Source organism: Anolis sagrei, chromosome X (assembly GCF_037176765.1).
Source record: "Anolis sagrei isolate rAnoSag1 chromosome X, rAnoSag1.mat, whole genome shotgun sequence".
In the NCBI taxonomy this organism is placed as follows: Eukaryota; Metazoa; Chordata; class Lepidosauria; order Squamata; family Dactyloidae; genus Anolis; species Anolis sagrei.
The window spans coordinates 106,279,528-106,296,738 of record NC_090034.1 but is presented as its reverse complement, the minus strand read 5'-3'; the positions used below and the strand labels follow the sequence as shown (position 1 = coordinate 106,296,738).

Genomic DNA, 17,211 nt, shown 5'->3' with positions numbered 1-17,211 from the left:
TTGTGGGATTAACATAACTCAAAAACTACTGGACGAATTGCCGTCAAATTTGGCCAAAAGACACCTATTAACCCAAGGAGTGACAATCACTCAAAAAAATTGGTTTTGTCATCTGGGAATTGTAGTTGCTGGGATTTATAGTTAACCTACAATCAAAGAGCATTCTGAGCTCCACCAACAATGGGATTGAACCAAACTAGGCACACACGACTCCCATGTCTAAGAGAAAACTCTAGAAGGGTTTGGTGGGCATTAACCATGAGTTTGGGAATTGTAGTTCACCTACATCCAGAGAGCACTGTGGACTCAAACAATGATAGATCTAGACCAAACTTGGCACAAATATTCCATATGTCCAAATATGAATACAGATGGAGTTTGGGAGAAATAGACCTTATCATTTGGGAGTTGTAGTTACTGGGATTTATAGTTCACCTATAATCAAACAGCATTCTGAGCCACACCAGCGAGAGAATTGGGCCAAACTTCCCACAGAGAACTCCCATGACCAACAGAAATGCTGCCTTAAGGCCATCTAATCCAACTCCCTTCACCAGGGCAAGAAAACGTAATCAAAGTCCTCCTGACAAAGAGCCATTCTGCCATAGAGATAGATAGATAGATATATATGATTCACACACACACACACACATATATAGTGTCATAGATTTGAAAGGGACCCTTAAAGAAGGACAATAATATGTTGCATGTTCCTGAGTAGGCCAACCACATCAACACTGACAAAGAAACAACAAGAAAGACAGTTTACCCACAAGCATAAATAAATTACATATATTAAAAACCAACACTTTCTCATTACTTTATTTTCCAGATCACCAGATTGGGCCACAGCAATGCGTGGCAGGGGACAGATAGTTTACTATATTTGTATACCGCCCCTCTCAGCCCGAAGGCGACTCGAGGCGGTTTCCATTTGGCATAGCAGTTTGAAGTCTCCCTGGGAAGCTGCAGACTGGTTTTCATGCCAAGATTTTGCACATTTGGCCCATCTGGGCTTGCACACAGCCTTTAGCTGTCTCTGTTTGGTAACGGAGGATCCGACACGTGTAAATGTCCATTTAACTGACCAAAAAGGTAAGGCCAGCAAGTGACCCAAGCAGGTCAGGCAACGGGGTGGCTTCTGCATCACAGCACGTGGGGATTAGCAGGGTTTAAACCTCCATATTTAGCTGCGGGATGAAGGGATTAGCACTGCTGGGCCAACGCCGAGCCAATCAGAAGAGGCTTTGGGCAGATGGCCGGCGCAAGATGACCCAGTGATGGCCTGAAAGAGATGTGGAGAGTTTTGGGGCACAAAGGGAGCATTGAGAAGAAGTGAACGCGTGGACGGTGGATGGCGAGATGCCACTGGGCTAGCAAAGGAGCCAATGGGGCAACCTTAAAGCCGTCTTAAAGGGCTTTCCTTGACGAGTGAGTCATACATCGCCTTCGGGGATTAAGGTCCCCAAATGGACAACGGTGACGTCCAAAGCCACGGATTCAGGGGTCAACACTCCCATCCAACCTATTGCGAGGCTCCTCCGAAATGCCACTGCTGAGTCCCTCCCAACCGAAGGAATTGGCATTTCGACGGGGCGACTTCTGGGTGAGCCAAAGCGCCATATTAAACGGCTTTCCTTGACAAGTGAGTCATTGCCTCGCATCAAGATTAAGGTCCCCAAATTCATGACGGTGACGTCCAAGGCTCAGCGGTGGATTTGCAAAGAGAATGCCCAGCGAAGCAGAACAAGCAGGCATCTCCAAAAGGCCCAGCCGTAGCCACAGCTGAACCAAAAGCAGGAACCTTGGCATTCCCTTCTTCTTGGATTTACAAACTTCAGTTGTGGCATCAGCTACAGATTTTGGATTTCCAGCGACTGACAACTAATTCCTTCCCGACAAAAGGGAGAGCTTTGGAGGTTCTTTCATTCCTGGATCTGAAGACTGAAATCAATTCCATTTTGGGGGATCGAACTCCCAGCAAACTTGAACGAGCACCTCCGAAATGCCCAGCGAGTTTCTCCAAAGCTGAGTTCCTCCAAACCCAAAGAAGCGCATTGGCATTTCTTCATTCCAAGAGTCACAGACTCCAATCTATTCTAATTTTTTGTTAATTTCCAGCAGGAACAATTGGGTGCCTCCGAAATGCCCAACGGTATCCACAATTGAGTCCCTCCAAAACAAAGGAAGAGCTTTGGCACTTCCTTCTTCTAGGATTTGCAGATTCCAGTTGTGGCATCAGCTACAGATTTTGGATAGCAACTTCTAGCAAATTGGGCATCTCTGAAATGCCAAACCACAGCTGACTCTCTCCCAAAACAAAGAAGAGGCTTGGCATTGCTTTCTTTTAGGGTTCACCGATTCCAACTACAGATTTTTGGGAATGACTTCCAGCAAACGAGAACAGGAAGGTGCCTCCGAAATGCCAAGCGGCAGCCACCACTGAGTCCTTTCCAACTCAAAGGTCAGTTGTGCTCCCACAGAAGTTGAGGAAGCAAGAAGCTATCTTGTTCCCTTCTGCTTCAGGATAAGCCTTGTCTTAGAGGGCACTAGAAATCTGAGTAAGTGTTTAAAATTAGCTGCTTTGAGTGTTGCTTTGTTTGCTACTTTGAGTGTTAGCTGCGTTGAGTTTTGTTTTGTTAGAGGGCACTAGAAATCTGAGTAAGTGTTTAAAATTAGCTGCTTTGAGTGTTTCTTTGTTTGCTACTTTGAGTGTTAGCTGCGTTGAGTTTTGTTTTGTTAGAGGGCACTAGAAATCTGAGTAAGTGTTTAAAATTAGCTCCTTTCTATTCTTCTAGAATTCAAGAGCTTCCAATCGTGGCATTGGCGCAACTTCCAGCAAACGAGTGGACATCTCCAAGAGGCCAAACAGTGGCCACCGAGCTTCCCAACATAAGGAATAGCCTTGGCTTTGGTTCTTCTTCTAAAGTTGCCAGAGGTGGGCTGAAAGAGCCCACCTCTCCAAAATCCGGGAAAATATTTTGCCCGGGGATGGCCAATTTTGTGCGCCTGGTGGTGTCGGAGGCAGAGCGGATGGTGTCGCGGCTCTTCAAGAGTGAAGAAGGTGGCGAGGAAGAGGAGGAAGAGAAAGGCCGGAGGGAGGAAGAAGAGGACGAAGTTCCCCGTGCCTTTTTGACAGCACCGCGGACAGAGAAACTGTTAGAACATGGAGAAGTTGCGGGATTGAGCTACGGCATGGGCTCCATGCAGGGTTGGCGTGCCCAGATGGAGGATGCCCACACGCTCCGGCCGCAGCTGCCCGATCCGCTCGCCAACTGGGCTTTCTTTGCCGTCTATGATGGACACGCGGGAAACACTGTGGCTGAGTTCTGCGCCAAACACTTGCTGGAACACGTCCTGGCCACCGAGGCCTTGCCAAAACAAGGAGAGGAGGAAGACCCTGAGATGGTGAAGGACGCCATCCGCGAAGCCTTTTTAGCCATTGACCGCCGCATGCAAGGACTCTCACAAGATGAAGCATGGGAGCATGCCGGATCCACTGCCGTTGCGGTGTTGATCTCACCCAAACATTTCTATTTCATCAATTTGGGTGACTCCAGGGCTCTCCTGTGCCGCTCGGCTGCCGTAGCCTTCTATACCGACGACCACAAGCCCAGCAAACCAAGAGAGAGAGAGCGCATTGAAAATGCTGGTGGCACCGTGATGTTGCAGAGGGTGAATGGGTCTTTGGCTGTCTCCAGGGCCTTGGGTGACTTTGACTACAAGGCTGTGGCTTGGTGCAGCGCCGTCCAGCAATTGGTCTCTCCAGAGCCTGAAGTGGAGCATTTAGACCGCTGTCCGGACGAGGACGAGTTCCTAGTCTTGGCTTGTGATGGGGTCTGGGACACCTTCGACAACACTGGGCTGTGCGCCTTTGTGCGCTCCCGACTCCGGGTCATTGGCAAGCCGCATGATGTGTGTGAATGCGTGTTGGATGCCTGCCTTTACAAGGTAAGGTTAGGGCAAAGAGAAAAATTTGATATATACCATATTTGCTTGAATCTATTGCTCCCCTTTTTGGCTAAATGACCTTCCCAAAATTAGGGTGCACAATGTGCATGTGTATTCTATGGATCCTTGGGTTTATCTACATCTAGGGAAGTAATGCTACCCCTCTATTCTGTTTTGGTTAGACCACACCTGGAATACTGTGTCCAATTCTGGGCACCACAATTCAAGAGAGATATTGACAAGCTGGAATGTGTCCAGAGGAGGGCGACTAAAATGATCAAGGGTCTGGAGAACAAGCCCTATGAGGAGCGGCTTAAGGAGCTGGGCATGTTTAGCCTGAAGAAGAGAAGGCTGAGAGGAGATATGATAGCCATGTATAAATATGTGAGAGGAAGCCACAGGGAGGAGGGAGAAAGCTTGTTTTCTGCTTCCCTGGAGACTAGGATGCGGAATAATGGCTTCAAAATACAAGAGAGGAGATTCCATCTGAACATGAGGAAGAACTTCCTGACTGTGAGAGCCGTTCAGCAGTGGAACTCTCTGCCCCGGAGTGTGGTGGAGGCTCCTTCTTTGGAAGCTTTTAAACAGAGGCTGGATGGCCATCTGTCAGGGGTGATTTGAATGCAATATTCCTGCTTCTTGGCAGAATGGGTTGGACTGGATGGCGCAGGAGGTCTCTTCCAACTCTTGGATTTTGATTCTATTATTTATATATGTTAAGCTCTCATGCAGGGACTTCTAAATCCCATCCCTTAAACTATGCATCCAAATGAAGTTAACCCATAGGATGTGCGCGAGAGTATATTGGATGCCTATCTTTATAAAGTAGGTTGTGTGTACCAGTTGGCATTGTAGGAATATTTGGCATCTAATAGAGCAGAGAAGAGTGTAGGAATATTTGGCAGACTTTATGGCAGAGAGAGCCCCCCAAGACACTGGACACTATTTCTACAAGGACCTTGGAGAGCTCCTTTGAAACAAACTATGGATCAATTGTGTAGTAGATCAGTGGTTCCCAACCCTTTTTTTTGGGCAGGGACCACTTGACCAGAGATCACTCTCCAACATTAGAACCAAAAGGGTTCTGAATCAGTTTTTGGTCAACTTGAGATTCAGTTTGATGATTTGGGGTGCTGATTCAGAAAATTGCATTGGATGGACCACATAAGCTCTAGCTTCTCATACAGAACATATGCCATCCAGTAGTCCACCCCCCTGGGGACTCCGGGCAGCATAAACTTATGAATATAGACATATACATATACACATTCACATAGAGACATAGTCATATACACATACGTGTGTATACATACACATATGCATATGCACATGTACATACACACATAAACATACACATATACATATACACATACCCATGTAGATATACACATATACTCCTATATACTCATATACACATACACACATATGCGTGTATACATACACATATACACATGCACATATACACACATAAGCATATGCATAGACATATACACATACAGTACTCATGTAGACATACACATATAGACATGCACGCCTATACACACTCATACACTCATATACACATACACATACATGTGTATACACACACATATACATATGCACATATTCACACACAAACATACACATAGACATATACACATACCCATGTGGACATACACATATAGACATTCATACCTATACACATTCATATACACATACACATAAACACAAGTGTATACATTCACATATACACATGCACATATACACACATAAGCATAGACAATACACATATCCATGTAGACATACACATATAGACATTCATGCCCATACACACTCATACACACGCATATACACATACACATAAACACATGCATGTGTATAAATGCACATATACACACATAAACATGCACATAGACATATAGACATATAGGTATACACATATAGACATTCATACCTATACACACTCATATACATATACACATAAACACATACACGTGTATACATACACATATACACACACATATGTCTATATGTGTATGTCTATAAAAGTGGTTAAGCTAAATCTGAATAATTTAAAACACAGAACAAAAGTGGTTAAGCTATTTTTTGAGTTTGTACCTATACACACTCAGATACACATGCACATAAACACATATGTGTCTATACATATATATGTGCACGTGAAAAATCCCCCAAAGTCCTGCTGCAGGTGTCTGATTCTGAGTTCTCCCGCAGGGAAGCCGTGACAACATGACTTGCATTGTGATCTGTTTCCCAGCTGCCCCGGGCGTCTCCCAGGAGGCTTTGCAACAGGAGCTTGAGTTGGACGCTCACCTGGAGAAGCGGGTGGCAGGTAAGTCCATGCGGGGCATCCTAGGGCATCCTCCCCGTCACAGCTTTCCAGGCATTTCATGTTGAAGATGCACACCGTGTCTATTAAATGCATCACAGCTTAACCGACCCCTTACACGAGATACAGATACATATATAAGGTGTAATAATGAATAATAACAAAACGTATGGGGACGCAACCTACCTCATGAAAACGCTGCATTTCTATATTATATATAGTATTACTTTTATTTCTATATTTGAGAGATAAGGTGCGGTATAAATAAACAAAATAATAAATAATAACATTTAAATTTATATTATGTCTTATTTTTACGCTTTAAGGGTATTATATTTCTATTATTTTATATTTCTATTACATTATGGAACACGATGATTTTTGTTCCTGGGTTATCAATGCCATTTCCTAATTGGTTCTATCATAAAAACATGGAGAAAGTTATTCAAATTTAATATGCCTAAAGTCCAAAATACATACTGTAACACTTTGCTATATGCTGATGATATGGTATTACTATCATATTTCCCATTTGGATTTGGTAGGTTGTTAAGAAGACTTAGCTCTTGTTACTAGGACAATTCTCTAATCAAAACATGGGGAAAGTTTATCAAATTTAATAGGCCTAAAGTCCTAAATACATACTGTAACACTTTGCCATATGCTGATGATATGGTATTACTATCATATTTCCCATTTGGATTTGGTAGGTTGTTAAGAAGACTTAGCTCTTGTTACTAGGATAACTCTCTAATCAAAACACGGGGAAAGTTTATTAAACTGCCAAAATGTTGTTTCTGCAGGAGGGACATTTGGCAGCACATTTTGGAATAGTTTTCCAATAAATATCTCATCGAGTCTTAATCAATTCAACAGACTTTGTGGCACAAAAACAAAGTTTATGGAGTAGAACAGGCATGGGCAAACCCACATGCAGCCCCTTGAGTTCTTTTCTCAGGCCTTCCTCTCTCACACTATCCTTTCCTTCCTTCTCTCTTTCATTCCCTCCTTCTTACTCCTTCCTCCTTCCTTCCTTCCCTCCCTCTTTCTCCCTCCCTTCCATTCTTTTGTCCTTCTTTCCCTCTCTCCTTCTTTCTCCTTCCTTCTTTCCTTCTCTTTTATCTTTCCTTCTTTCTCTTTCCTCTCTCCCATCCCTCTTTCTCCCTCCCTCCTAGCCTTCCATCCCTTCATCCTTTCCTTCTCCCTCTCTCTTTTTCCTTCCTTCCTTCCTTCCTTCCTTCCTTCCTTCCTTCCCTCCCTCTTTCTCCCTCCCTTCCATTCTTTTGTCCTTCTTTCCCTCTCTCCTTCTTTCTCCTTCCTTCTTTCCTTCTCTTTTATCTTTCCTTCTTTCTCTTTCCTCTCTCCCATCCCTCTTTCTCCCTCCCTCCTTCCCTTCCATCCCTTCATCCTTTCCTTCTCCCTCTCTCTTTTCCTTCCTTCCTTCCTTCCCTTTTGTCTTTCCTTCCTTCTCTCTTTCCTCCCTCCCCTCCCTCTTTCTCCCTCCCTTCATTCCCTTCCACCCTTTCGTCCTTCCTTCTCTTTCCTTCTTCCTTTTCATCCTTCTTTCCTTCTTTCCTTCTTTCCTTCTTTCCTTCTTTCCTTCTTTCCTTCCTTCCTTCCTTCCTTCCTTCCTTCCCTTTTGTCTTTCCTTCTTTCCTTCTCTTTTCCCCCCTCCTTCCCTCCCTCACCTCCCTCCCTCCCTTCCTTTTGTCCTTCCTTCTCTCTTTCTCCTTCTCTTCTTCCTTCTCTTTTATCTTTCCATCCTTCTCTTTCTTCTCTCCCATCCCTCTTTCTACCTCCCTCCTTCCCTTCCATCATTTCGTCCTTCCTTCCTTCCCCCTCTCTCTTCCTTCCCCCGCTCTCTTTTTCCTTCCCTCCCTTTTGTCTTTCCTTCTCTCTTTCCTCCCTCCCCTCCCTCTTTCTCCATTCCCTTCCATCCTTTCACCGTTCCTTCCTTCTCTCTTCCTTTTCATCCTTCTTTCCTTGCCTCTTTTCTCCCTCTTTCTCCTTCCTTCCCTTTTGTCTTTCCTTCCTTCTCTCTTTCCTTCCCTCTTACTCCTTCCTCCTTTCTTTCCTCACCTCCCTCTTTCTCCCTCCCTCCCTCCTTCCCTTCCATCCTTTCATCCTTTTTCCCTTTCTCCCTCTTTCTCCTTCCTTCCTTCCTTCCTTCCTTCCTTCCCTCCTTCCTTCACTGTTGTCTTTTCTTCCTTCTCTGTTTCCTCCCTCTCCTTCCTCTTTCTCCCTCCCTCCATTCCCTTCCACCCTTTCATCCTTCCTTCGTTCTCTTTCCTTCCTCTTTTTTGTCTTTCCTTCCCTGACTCTTTTCTTTCCTTTCTTTCTTTCTTTCTTTCTTTCTTTCTTTCTTTCTTTCTTTCTTTCTTTCTTTCTTTCTTTCTTTCTTTCTCCTTCCTTCCTTCCTTCCTTCCTTCCCTCCCTTTTGTCTTGCCTTCCTTCTCTCTTTCCTTTATCCCTTCCTTCCATCCATCCTTTTCTTGCTCCCTTTTGTCCTTCCTTCTCTTTTCCCTTTATCCTTCCCTTCCCTTCCTTCCTTCCTTCCTTCCTTCCTTCCTTCCTTCCTTCCTTCCTTCCTTCCTTCCTTCCATCCATCCTTCCTTTCCACCCTTTCATCCTTCCTTCCTTCCCATTTTCCTTCCTTCTTCCTTCACTCCCTTTCTCCACCCTTTCCTACCTTTCATCCTTCCTCCCTTCTCTTCCTCCCTTTTCTCCTCTTTTTCCTTCCTCTTTCCCCTCCTTTCTTCCATCCTTCCCTTCCACCCTTTCATCCTTCCTTCCCTTTTGTCTTTCCTTCCTTCCCTCTTTCCTCCCTCCTCTCCCTCTTTCTCCTTCCTTCCCTTTTGTCTCCTTCCTTTCCTCCCTCCTTACCTCTCTCCCTCTTTCTCCTTCCTTCCCTTTTGCCTTTCCTTCCTCCTCTCTTTCTTTTATCCTTCCCTTCCTTCCTCTCATCCTTCTCTTCCATCCTTTCATCCTTCTTTGCCTTTTGTCTTTCCTTCCTTCTCTCTTTCCTCCCTCCTTCCCTTTCTCCCTCTTTCTCCTCTTTTTCCTTCCTTCCTTCCATTCCTTTCATTCTTCCTTTCCACCCTTTCATCCTTCCTTCCCTCTTTCCTCCCTTCTTCCTTTGCTCCCTCTTTCTCCTTCCACCCTTTCCTTCCTTTCATCCTTCCTTCTCTCTTTCCTTCCTCCAGCCCTCCCTCTCTCTACCTCTTTCTCCTTCCATCCTTACCTTCTTTCACTTTGTCCTCTTTTTTCTTCCTCTTTCCCTTCCTTTCTTCAGTCCTTCCCTTCCACCCTTTCATCCTTCCTTCCCTTTTGTTTTTCCTTCCTTCTATCTTTCCTCCCTCCTTCTCTGTCTCCCTCTTTCTCCTTCCTTCCCTTTTGCCTTTCCTTCCTTCCCTCTTTCTTCCCTCCTTCCCCCTCTTTTTCTTTCCTTCCCTTTTGTCTTTCCTTCCTTCCCTCTTTCTTCCCTCCTTCCCCCTCTTTTTCTTTCCTTCCCTTTTGTCTTTCCTTTCTTCCCTCTTTCCTCCCTCCTTCTCTCTTTCCCTCTTTCTCCTCTTTTTCCTTCCTTCCTTCCCTTTTGCCTTTCCTTCCTTCCCACTTTCCTCCCTCCTTCCCCCTCTCCCTCTTTCTTCTTCTTTCCTTCCCTTTTGTCTTTCCTTCCCTCCATCTTTTCTCCCTCCTTCCCTCTCTCCCTCTTTCTTCTTCCTTCCCTCCCTTTTGTCTTTCCTTCCTTCCTTCTTTCCTCCCTCCTTTCCTCTCTCCCTCTTTATTCTTCCTTCCTTCCTTCCTTTTTGTCTTTCCTTCTTTCTCTTTCCTTCCTCTTTCCCTCTTTCGCCTTCCTTCCTTCCCTCTTTCCTCCCTCCTTCCCTCTCTTACTCTTTCTCCATCTTTTCTCCCTCCTTCCCTCACTCCCTCTTTCTTCTTCTTTCCTTCTCTTTTGTCTTTCCTTCCTTCCATCTTTTCTCCCTCCTTCCCTCTCTCCCTTTCTTCTTCCTTCCTTCCCTTTTGTCTTTCCTTCCTTCCTTCTTTCCTCCCTCCTTTCCTCTCTCCCTCTTTATTCTTCCTTCCTTCCTTTTTGTCTTTCCTTCTTTCTCTCTTTCCTTCCTTTTTCCCTCTTTCGCCTTCCTTCCTTCCCTCTTTCCTCCCTCCTTCCCTCTCTTACTCTTTCTCCTTCCTTCCTTCCTTCCCTTTTGTCTTTCCTTCCTTCTCTCTCTCCCTCTTTTTCCTTTCTTCCTTCCATCCTTCCCTTCCTCCCTTTTGGCCTTCCTTCCTTCTTTTTTTTCTTCCATCCATCCATCCATCCATCCATCCATCACTGGGCAGGCAGTCCTCCCAGCATGCGGACCCCAAAGTTGGAACATTTGCCCAGGACTGGAGGAAAACAACTACTTTCAAAGTAAGGACCGCACAAATAAACAGGAAATGACACTTTCCAACCAGGAACAGAACATTTTTCAAATTGTGTTGCATGGTGCAATCCAAAGGAGGAGGCACTTCTGGAGTGGGATGATAGGTGAACTAAAGCAGGCATGGGCCAACTTTGGCCCTTCCAGGTGTTTTGGACTTCAACTCCCACAATTCCTAGCAGCCAGTAGGCTGCTAGGAATTGTGGGAGTTGAAGTCCAAAACACCTGGAAGGGCCAAAGTTGGCTCATGCCTGAAAGCCAGTCTCGATCAATTATTATTATTATTATTATTATTATTATTATTATTATTATTATACCAGAGCTTTATGATCAACTGCAGCAGCAGGAGGAGGGGGGTCCCAGCCTGGTGGGGGTCTTCCGCTGCCTGGCCGCTGAAGCCAACCCAGGCCTTCCACCCGGAGGAGGTTTGGCTAGCAAGTAAGTACAAAGCCCTTCCTTTCCCCCCAATCCTGGACCCTAAACGTATAGGATTCTCCCCCAAATGCCTTTAGATTGAATTCCATTTCCACCCTGATCCAATACCAGGCTGTGCAAACTAATCCTAGCATTGTGTTGTTGAAGGCTTTATGGCTAGAATCACTCAACGGGTTGCTGTGAGTTTTTTGGGCTGTATGGTCCTGTTCTAGCAGCATTCTCTCCTGATGTTTCCCCTGCATCTGTGGCTAATGGTATCTTCGGAGGTCCTGTTGGAAGTGAAGCAAGTGGAGTGTATATATGTGGGAGAAAGAACCCTTGTCTGTGTATGTTGCAGTTAGCAAGCTTGAATAGCAATGACTAGCCTTGCCGCTGCAAAGTCAATCAGTGATGGTATCTACATAGAGGTAGTGAAGCAAGTGGGGTGTATATATATCTGTGGGAGAAAGAACCCTTGTCTGTGTAAAGCAAGTGTGGATGTTGCAACGAGCAAGCTTGAATAGCAATGAGTAGCCTTGCAGCTGCAAAGCCAATCAGTGAGGGTCTTTGCATAGAGGTAGTGAATCAAATGGGATGTATATATCCCTGTGGAATAATGTCCAGGGTGGGAGAAAGAACCCTTGTCTGTGTAAAGCAAGTGTGAATGCTGTAATTAGCAAGCTTGAATAGCACTGAGTAGACATGAAGCTGCAAAGCCAATCAGTGAGGGTCTTTGCTTAGAGGTCATGAAGCAAGTGGGGTGTATATATCCCTGTGGAATAATATCCAGGGTGGGAGAAAAGGAAGGAAAGAGGGAGTGAAGGAAGGAGGGAAAGAAGGAAGGAAAGAGATAGAGAAGGAAAGAGAGAAAGAAGGAAGGAAAGAGGTAGAGAAGGAAGAAAGGAGAGGGAAAAAAGGGAAAGAAAAAGGGAGGGGAAGGTAGGAAAGAGGTAGGGAAGGAAGGAAGGAGAGAAGGAAGGAAGGAAAGAGGTAGAGAAAGAAAAAAGGAGAAGTAAAAAAAGGCGGGAAGAAAGGAAAGAGATAGAGAAGGAAGAAATAAAGAAAATAAGGGAAGGAAAAAGGTAGCGAAGGAAGAAGGGAAAGAAGGAAAGAAAGAGGGAGAGAAGGAAAGAGAGAAAGAAGGAAGGAAAGAGGTAGAGAAGAAAGAAAGGAGAGGGGAAAAGGGAAAGAAAAAGGGAGGGGAAGGAAGGAAGGAGAGAAAGAAAGAAAGAAAGGGAAGGAAGGAAAGAGTGAGGGAAGGAAGGAGAGAAAGAAAGAAGAGAAAGAGGGAGGGAACGTTGGCCACAGCAATGCGTGGCGGGTACAGCTAGTATATATATAGAGAGAGAGAGAGGGAGAGAGAGAGAGAATCACCAGAATCAAGACAGTATATAAAGAACATCACTTAGAAACAGGAGAACTCCAGACAGCAAACAACCAAGTGCCAGTTAACACCTCCCAAACAGAGGTGGCATCCAGGTAGCAACAGCCAGGCCACCTCTATGCAGATACCTTCTCTGATTGGCTTTGCAGCTCCATGGCTACTCAATGCTATTTAGGCTTGCTAATTGCAACATTCACACTTGTTTTACACAGACAAAGGTTCGTCCTCCAACCCTGGACATTATTCCACACACACACACACACTCCACTTACAGGTGCAGGTAAAACATCAGGAGAGAATGCTACTGGAACATGGCCATACAGCCCAAAAAACTCACAGTAATCCTGGTATTGCTAGCTTAGGACTTTCCCTAGAAAGCCTAATTCATAAACAACGGGAGATGTAGTTTTCCAAAACCTTCTTCCTAGGCATGCATGTTGGCTGGGGATGCTGGGAGCTATTGTTGAAAAACACAACACCTGGCTCTCCTTCATAGAAGTAAGGGATTTTTGTAATCACACAGTTGGAAGGGGCTCCAAAGTCCATCTAGTCCAGCCTCCCTCTGTTCCTAGCTGCTCTAAGTCTTGATTCTTATTCACTTGTTATTGATGGCACCACTAATCGAGGGGGGATAGTAACAGTTGATCTAATTTTCCAGAAAACCTCATTTCCTTGCCTTTTTTTTGTAGGAGAGCTGTGATCATGGATGCCTATGAGTGCTTGAAACAGAGCCGCGAAGAGGAGCAACAGCTGCCGGTAAGGGAGGCCTTGGGTTGTGTAGTTCTCCATGTGCGATTGTGTCTCTGGTGAGGCTGACGTTCCCAATGGAAGGAATCACTGCGCTTTGGATTGCTTGTTCCATTCACATGTAGAACTATTTGTATATGTATGTATGTATTTGTGTGTGTGCATGTGCATGTGCGTGTGTATAGTGTAGCTTGTCCTATGAATATATTTTAATGGTTTTTAACTGGGAATTTTTATATACTGTTTATATTTAACCCTGTTAAATCCTTCAGGAGAGATAAAACAGGGTAGTAATAATAATATAGATACACACATATGCATAAACATATGTACATGTACATATACACAGATATACACATACAGGAGAAATAAAGCAGGGTAATAATAATATACATACACACATATGCATATGCATAAACACATATACATGCACATATATGCATACACATGTATACGTACAGATATACACATACAGGAGAAATAAAGCAGGGTAATAATAATATACACACACATGCATATGCATAAACACATATACATGCACATATATACATGCACATGTATACATACACACATATATATATATGCCCATGTACACATACATATATGTACAAATATACACATACAGGAGAAATAAAGCAGGGTAATAATAATATACATACACACATATGCATGAACACATATACATGCACATGTATACATACACATACAGGAGAAATAAAGCAAGGTAATAATAATATATATGCATAAACATATGTACATGCACATATATACATGCACATGTATACATACAGATATACACATACAGGAGAAATAAAGCAGGGTAATAATAATATACATACACGCATATGCATATGAATAAACACATATACATGCACATGTATACATACACATACAGGAGAAATAAAGCAAGGTAATAATAATATATATGCATAAACATATGTACATGCACATATATACATGCACATGTATACATACAGATATACACATACAGGAGAAATAAAGCAGGGTAATAATAATATACATACACGCATATGCATATGAATAAACACATATACATGCACATATATACCTTTTACCTATGCATACATACACATATACACATACAGGGGAAATAAAGCAAGGTAATAATAATATACAAATATATGAATAAACACATATACATACACATATACACATATAGGAGAAATAAAGCAAGGTAATAATATACATACAAACATATGCATATTAATAAATACATATATATACACATATACACATGCACATGTATACATACACATGTATATATGCACATATACTGATACACATAGACATATACACACATGTGTGTATTTATATATACACATATATAAATATACATAGACACACACATACACATGTACACATACACATATATACATATATACACACACACATACACCCTCCAGCTATTTGGGCCTCCAACTCCCAGAAGCCCTAGCCAGCTTGTTCAATGGTCAGGAATGTTGGGAGTTGGAAGCCTAAACAGCTGGAGGGCCGCAATTTGGGGATACCTGCCATGGAGTCATGGGAGCTGTAGTTCTGCAAGGCCTTGAGCCTTCTCTGCCAAAGAATGCTGGTGCCTCAACAAACCACAAATCCTAACATGGCATAGCATGGAATTGATGCAATGAAATGAGAGATGGCATTCCTCAAAGAGGAGCTGCTTGTGCATCTTCCCCTTTGGCTCAGCACTGAGATGACCATATGATGCGAATCTAATGCTCACCCCAATTTTGGCAAGGCCGTTTAGCCCAAAAAGGTGAGCATTAGACTCAAGGAAATACCGGAACGCATTCTACATATGATGCGAATCTAATGCTCACCCCAAATTTTGGCAAGGCCGTTTAGCCCGAAAAGGTGAGCATTAGATTCGAGGAAATACCAGAACGCATTCTACATATGATGCGAATCTAATGCTCACCCCAAATTTTGGCAAGGCCGTTTAGCCCGAAAAGGTGAGCATTAGATTCGAGGAAGCACTGGAACGCATTCTACAAAGAACTCTTCTTTTTCCCATTTCCAGGCTCCCAGTGCGAACGCCGACTCGAATTGAGCCATCGCGTGCCAGTCGGAGAAGTCAAGGAAAAGCCTCCTATCTGGGAAAAGGTCCCGGAAGTGGGAAGGAATTTGCCAGGAAACCGATCAAGGTGGAAGATTTGGGGCAACGTTTGGCCCGTCCTCACGTTCCTTTGGAGGTCAAAACTCTGCGTTTATGCAATTGCATTTCCTTCTTTATTGTCTGCCACCGCTGCACCAAATGTAAACAAAATCCCCTTGGAAACATCCCTGAGGATAACAATAAAAAATCTTTTTTGTGTCTTAACCAACCTTTGTTAACAATTCCTTGCACAACGAAGGAGAAGAAACCAATGGTCCTAATGCCGTGACCCCTTAATGCAGTTCCTCATGTTGTGGTGACCCCCAACCATAACATTATTTTCATTGCTACTTCCTAACTGTCATTTTGCTACTGTTGTCCCATGATATGAGATTAGGACTCTGGTTGGAGAGAGCTAAGGAAACGTTAATGCAGTGGTTCTCCACCTCTCTAATGCCGTGACCCCTTAATGCAGAGCGCAGTCTGTTCAGCGCCTTCCAAGTCGCACCATCTTCTGTGTGCCCAGGGGGGAGTCTCTCATTTGGTTTCAGCCATTGGTTGAGGTTCTGGGTTTGAACCTGCCACTTTTGGACTCTCGGTTGCTGGGGTGTTCCAGCGAGTGTCTCTGTAGATCTTAGAAAACTATGTCTAGATTTAAGTCGTTGACGTGCTGGCTGATACCCAAACAGGGGATGAGCTGGAGATGTCTCTGCCTTGGTCCTTTCACTATTGGCTGCCACTTCCTGGCAGATGTCAGGTGGTGCAATACCGGCTACGCAGTGTAATTTCTCCAGTGGTGTAGGGCGAAGACATCCCATGATAATGCGGCATGTCTCATTAAGAGCCACATTCACTGTTTTAGTGTGATGAGATGTGTTCCACACTGGGCATGCGTACTCAGCAGCAGAGTAGCACAGCGCAAGGGCAGATGTCTTCACTGTGTCTGGTTGTGATCCCCAGGGTGTTCCAGTCAGCTTTCGTATGATGTTTTTTCTAGTGCCCACTTTTTGTTTGATGTTCAGGCAGTGCTTCTTGTAGGTCAGAGCATGGTCCAGAGTGACTCCCAGGTATTTGGGTGCGCTGCAATGCTCCAGTGGGATTCCTTCCCAGGTAATAATCCTCAGAGCTCGGGATGCTTCTCTGTTCTTGAGATGAAAGGCACATGTCTGTGTTTCGGACGGGTTGGGGATCAGCTGGTTTTCCCTGTAATAGGCAGTAAGAGCACCTAGAGCTTCGGAGAGCTTCTGTTCCACCATCTCAAAGCTCCCTGCTTGAGCGGTGATGGCACGATCATCAGCATAGATGAAGCTCTCTGTCCCTTCTGGCAGTGGCTGGTCATTTGTGTAGATGTTGAACATGGATGGAGCGAGCACGCTCCCCTGAGGCAGGTCGTTCTTCTGTTTCCGTCATCTGCTTCAACAAAAAAGCTCCTGTTCGGTAGCTGATTTCCTTGAGTGGTGATGGCATGATCATCAGCATAGATGACACTCTCTGTCCCTCCTGGCAGTGGCTGGTCATTTGTGTAGATGTTGAACATGGATGGAGCGAGCACGCTCCCCTGAGGCAGGCCATTCTTCTGTTTCCGCCATCTGCTTCTCTGGCCCTGGAACTCAACAAAGAAGCTCCTGTTTTGTAGCAGGTTTCCTATGAGGCGGGTGAGGTGGTCGTCCTTTGTGATATTATACATTTTTCTCAGGAGGAGGCGGTGGTTCACAGTATCATAAGCTGCTGACAGGTCTATGAAGACACCTCCTGTGATCTGCTGCCTTTCAAAGCCATCTTCTATGTGCTGAGTCAGGTTCAGCACTTGCAATGTGCAGCTTCTGCCTTTCCTGAAGCCAGCTTGCTG

The 17,211-nt window shown here is 44.4% G+C and overlaps 1 protein-coding gene across 6 annotated transcripts; it reads left to right on the top strand.

Moving 5' to 3' along the window:
* Nucleotides 1-1,198: 1,198 nt before the first annotated feature.
* LOC132780794 (protein phosphatase 1A-like) lies at nt 1,199-15,587 on the top strand. 6 transcript variants are annotated; one of them, XM_067461109.1, is made up of 6 exons: nt 1,199-2,464; nt 2,799-3,951; nt 6,209-6,283; nt 11,042-11,139; nt 13,189-13,255; nt 15,288-15,587. In XM_067461109.1, exons 2-6 carry the CDS (start codon nt 2,992-2,994, stop codon nt 15,315-15,317), a joined length of 1,230 nt encoding a protein of 409 aa, XP_067317210.1. In that variant the 5' UTR covers nt 1,199-2,464; nt 2,799-2,991; the 3' UTR covers nt 15,318-15,587. The 6 variants fall into 6 exon arrangements, with proteins under 6 accessions (XP_067317210.1, XP_067317213.1, XP_067317207.1 ...); XM_067461106.1 differs by having other exon boundaries at nt 1,202-2,464; nt 6,166-6,283; nt 11,022-11,139; XM_067461107.1 differs by having other exon boundaries at nt 1,202-2,561; nt 6,166-6,283; nt 11,022-11,139.
* The last annotated feature ends 1,624 nt before the right edge of the window (nt 15,588-17,211 follow it).

What these genes read in the sequence shown, in the direction of transcription:
- LOC132780794 (XM_067461106.1), top strand. Translation starts at nt 2,992, where the DNA reads ATGGCCAATTTTGTGCGCCTGGTGGTGTCGGAGGCAGAGCGGATGGTG. An exon ending in TGGATGCCTGCCTTTACAAG is followed by an intron (nt 3,952 to 6,165) that starts GTAAGGTTAGGG and finishes GTTCTCCCGCAG; the next exon opens with GGAAGCCGTGACAACATGAC. An exon ending in GGAGGAGGTTTGGCTAGCAA is followed by an intron (nt 11,140 to 13,188) that starts GTAAGTACAAAG and finishes TTTTTTTTGTAG; the next exon opens with GAGAGCTGTGATCATGGATG.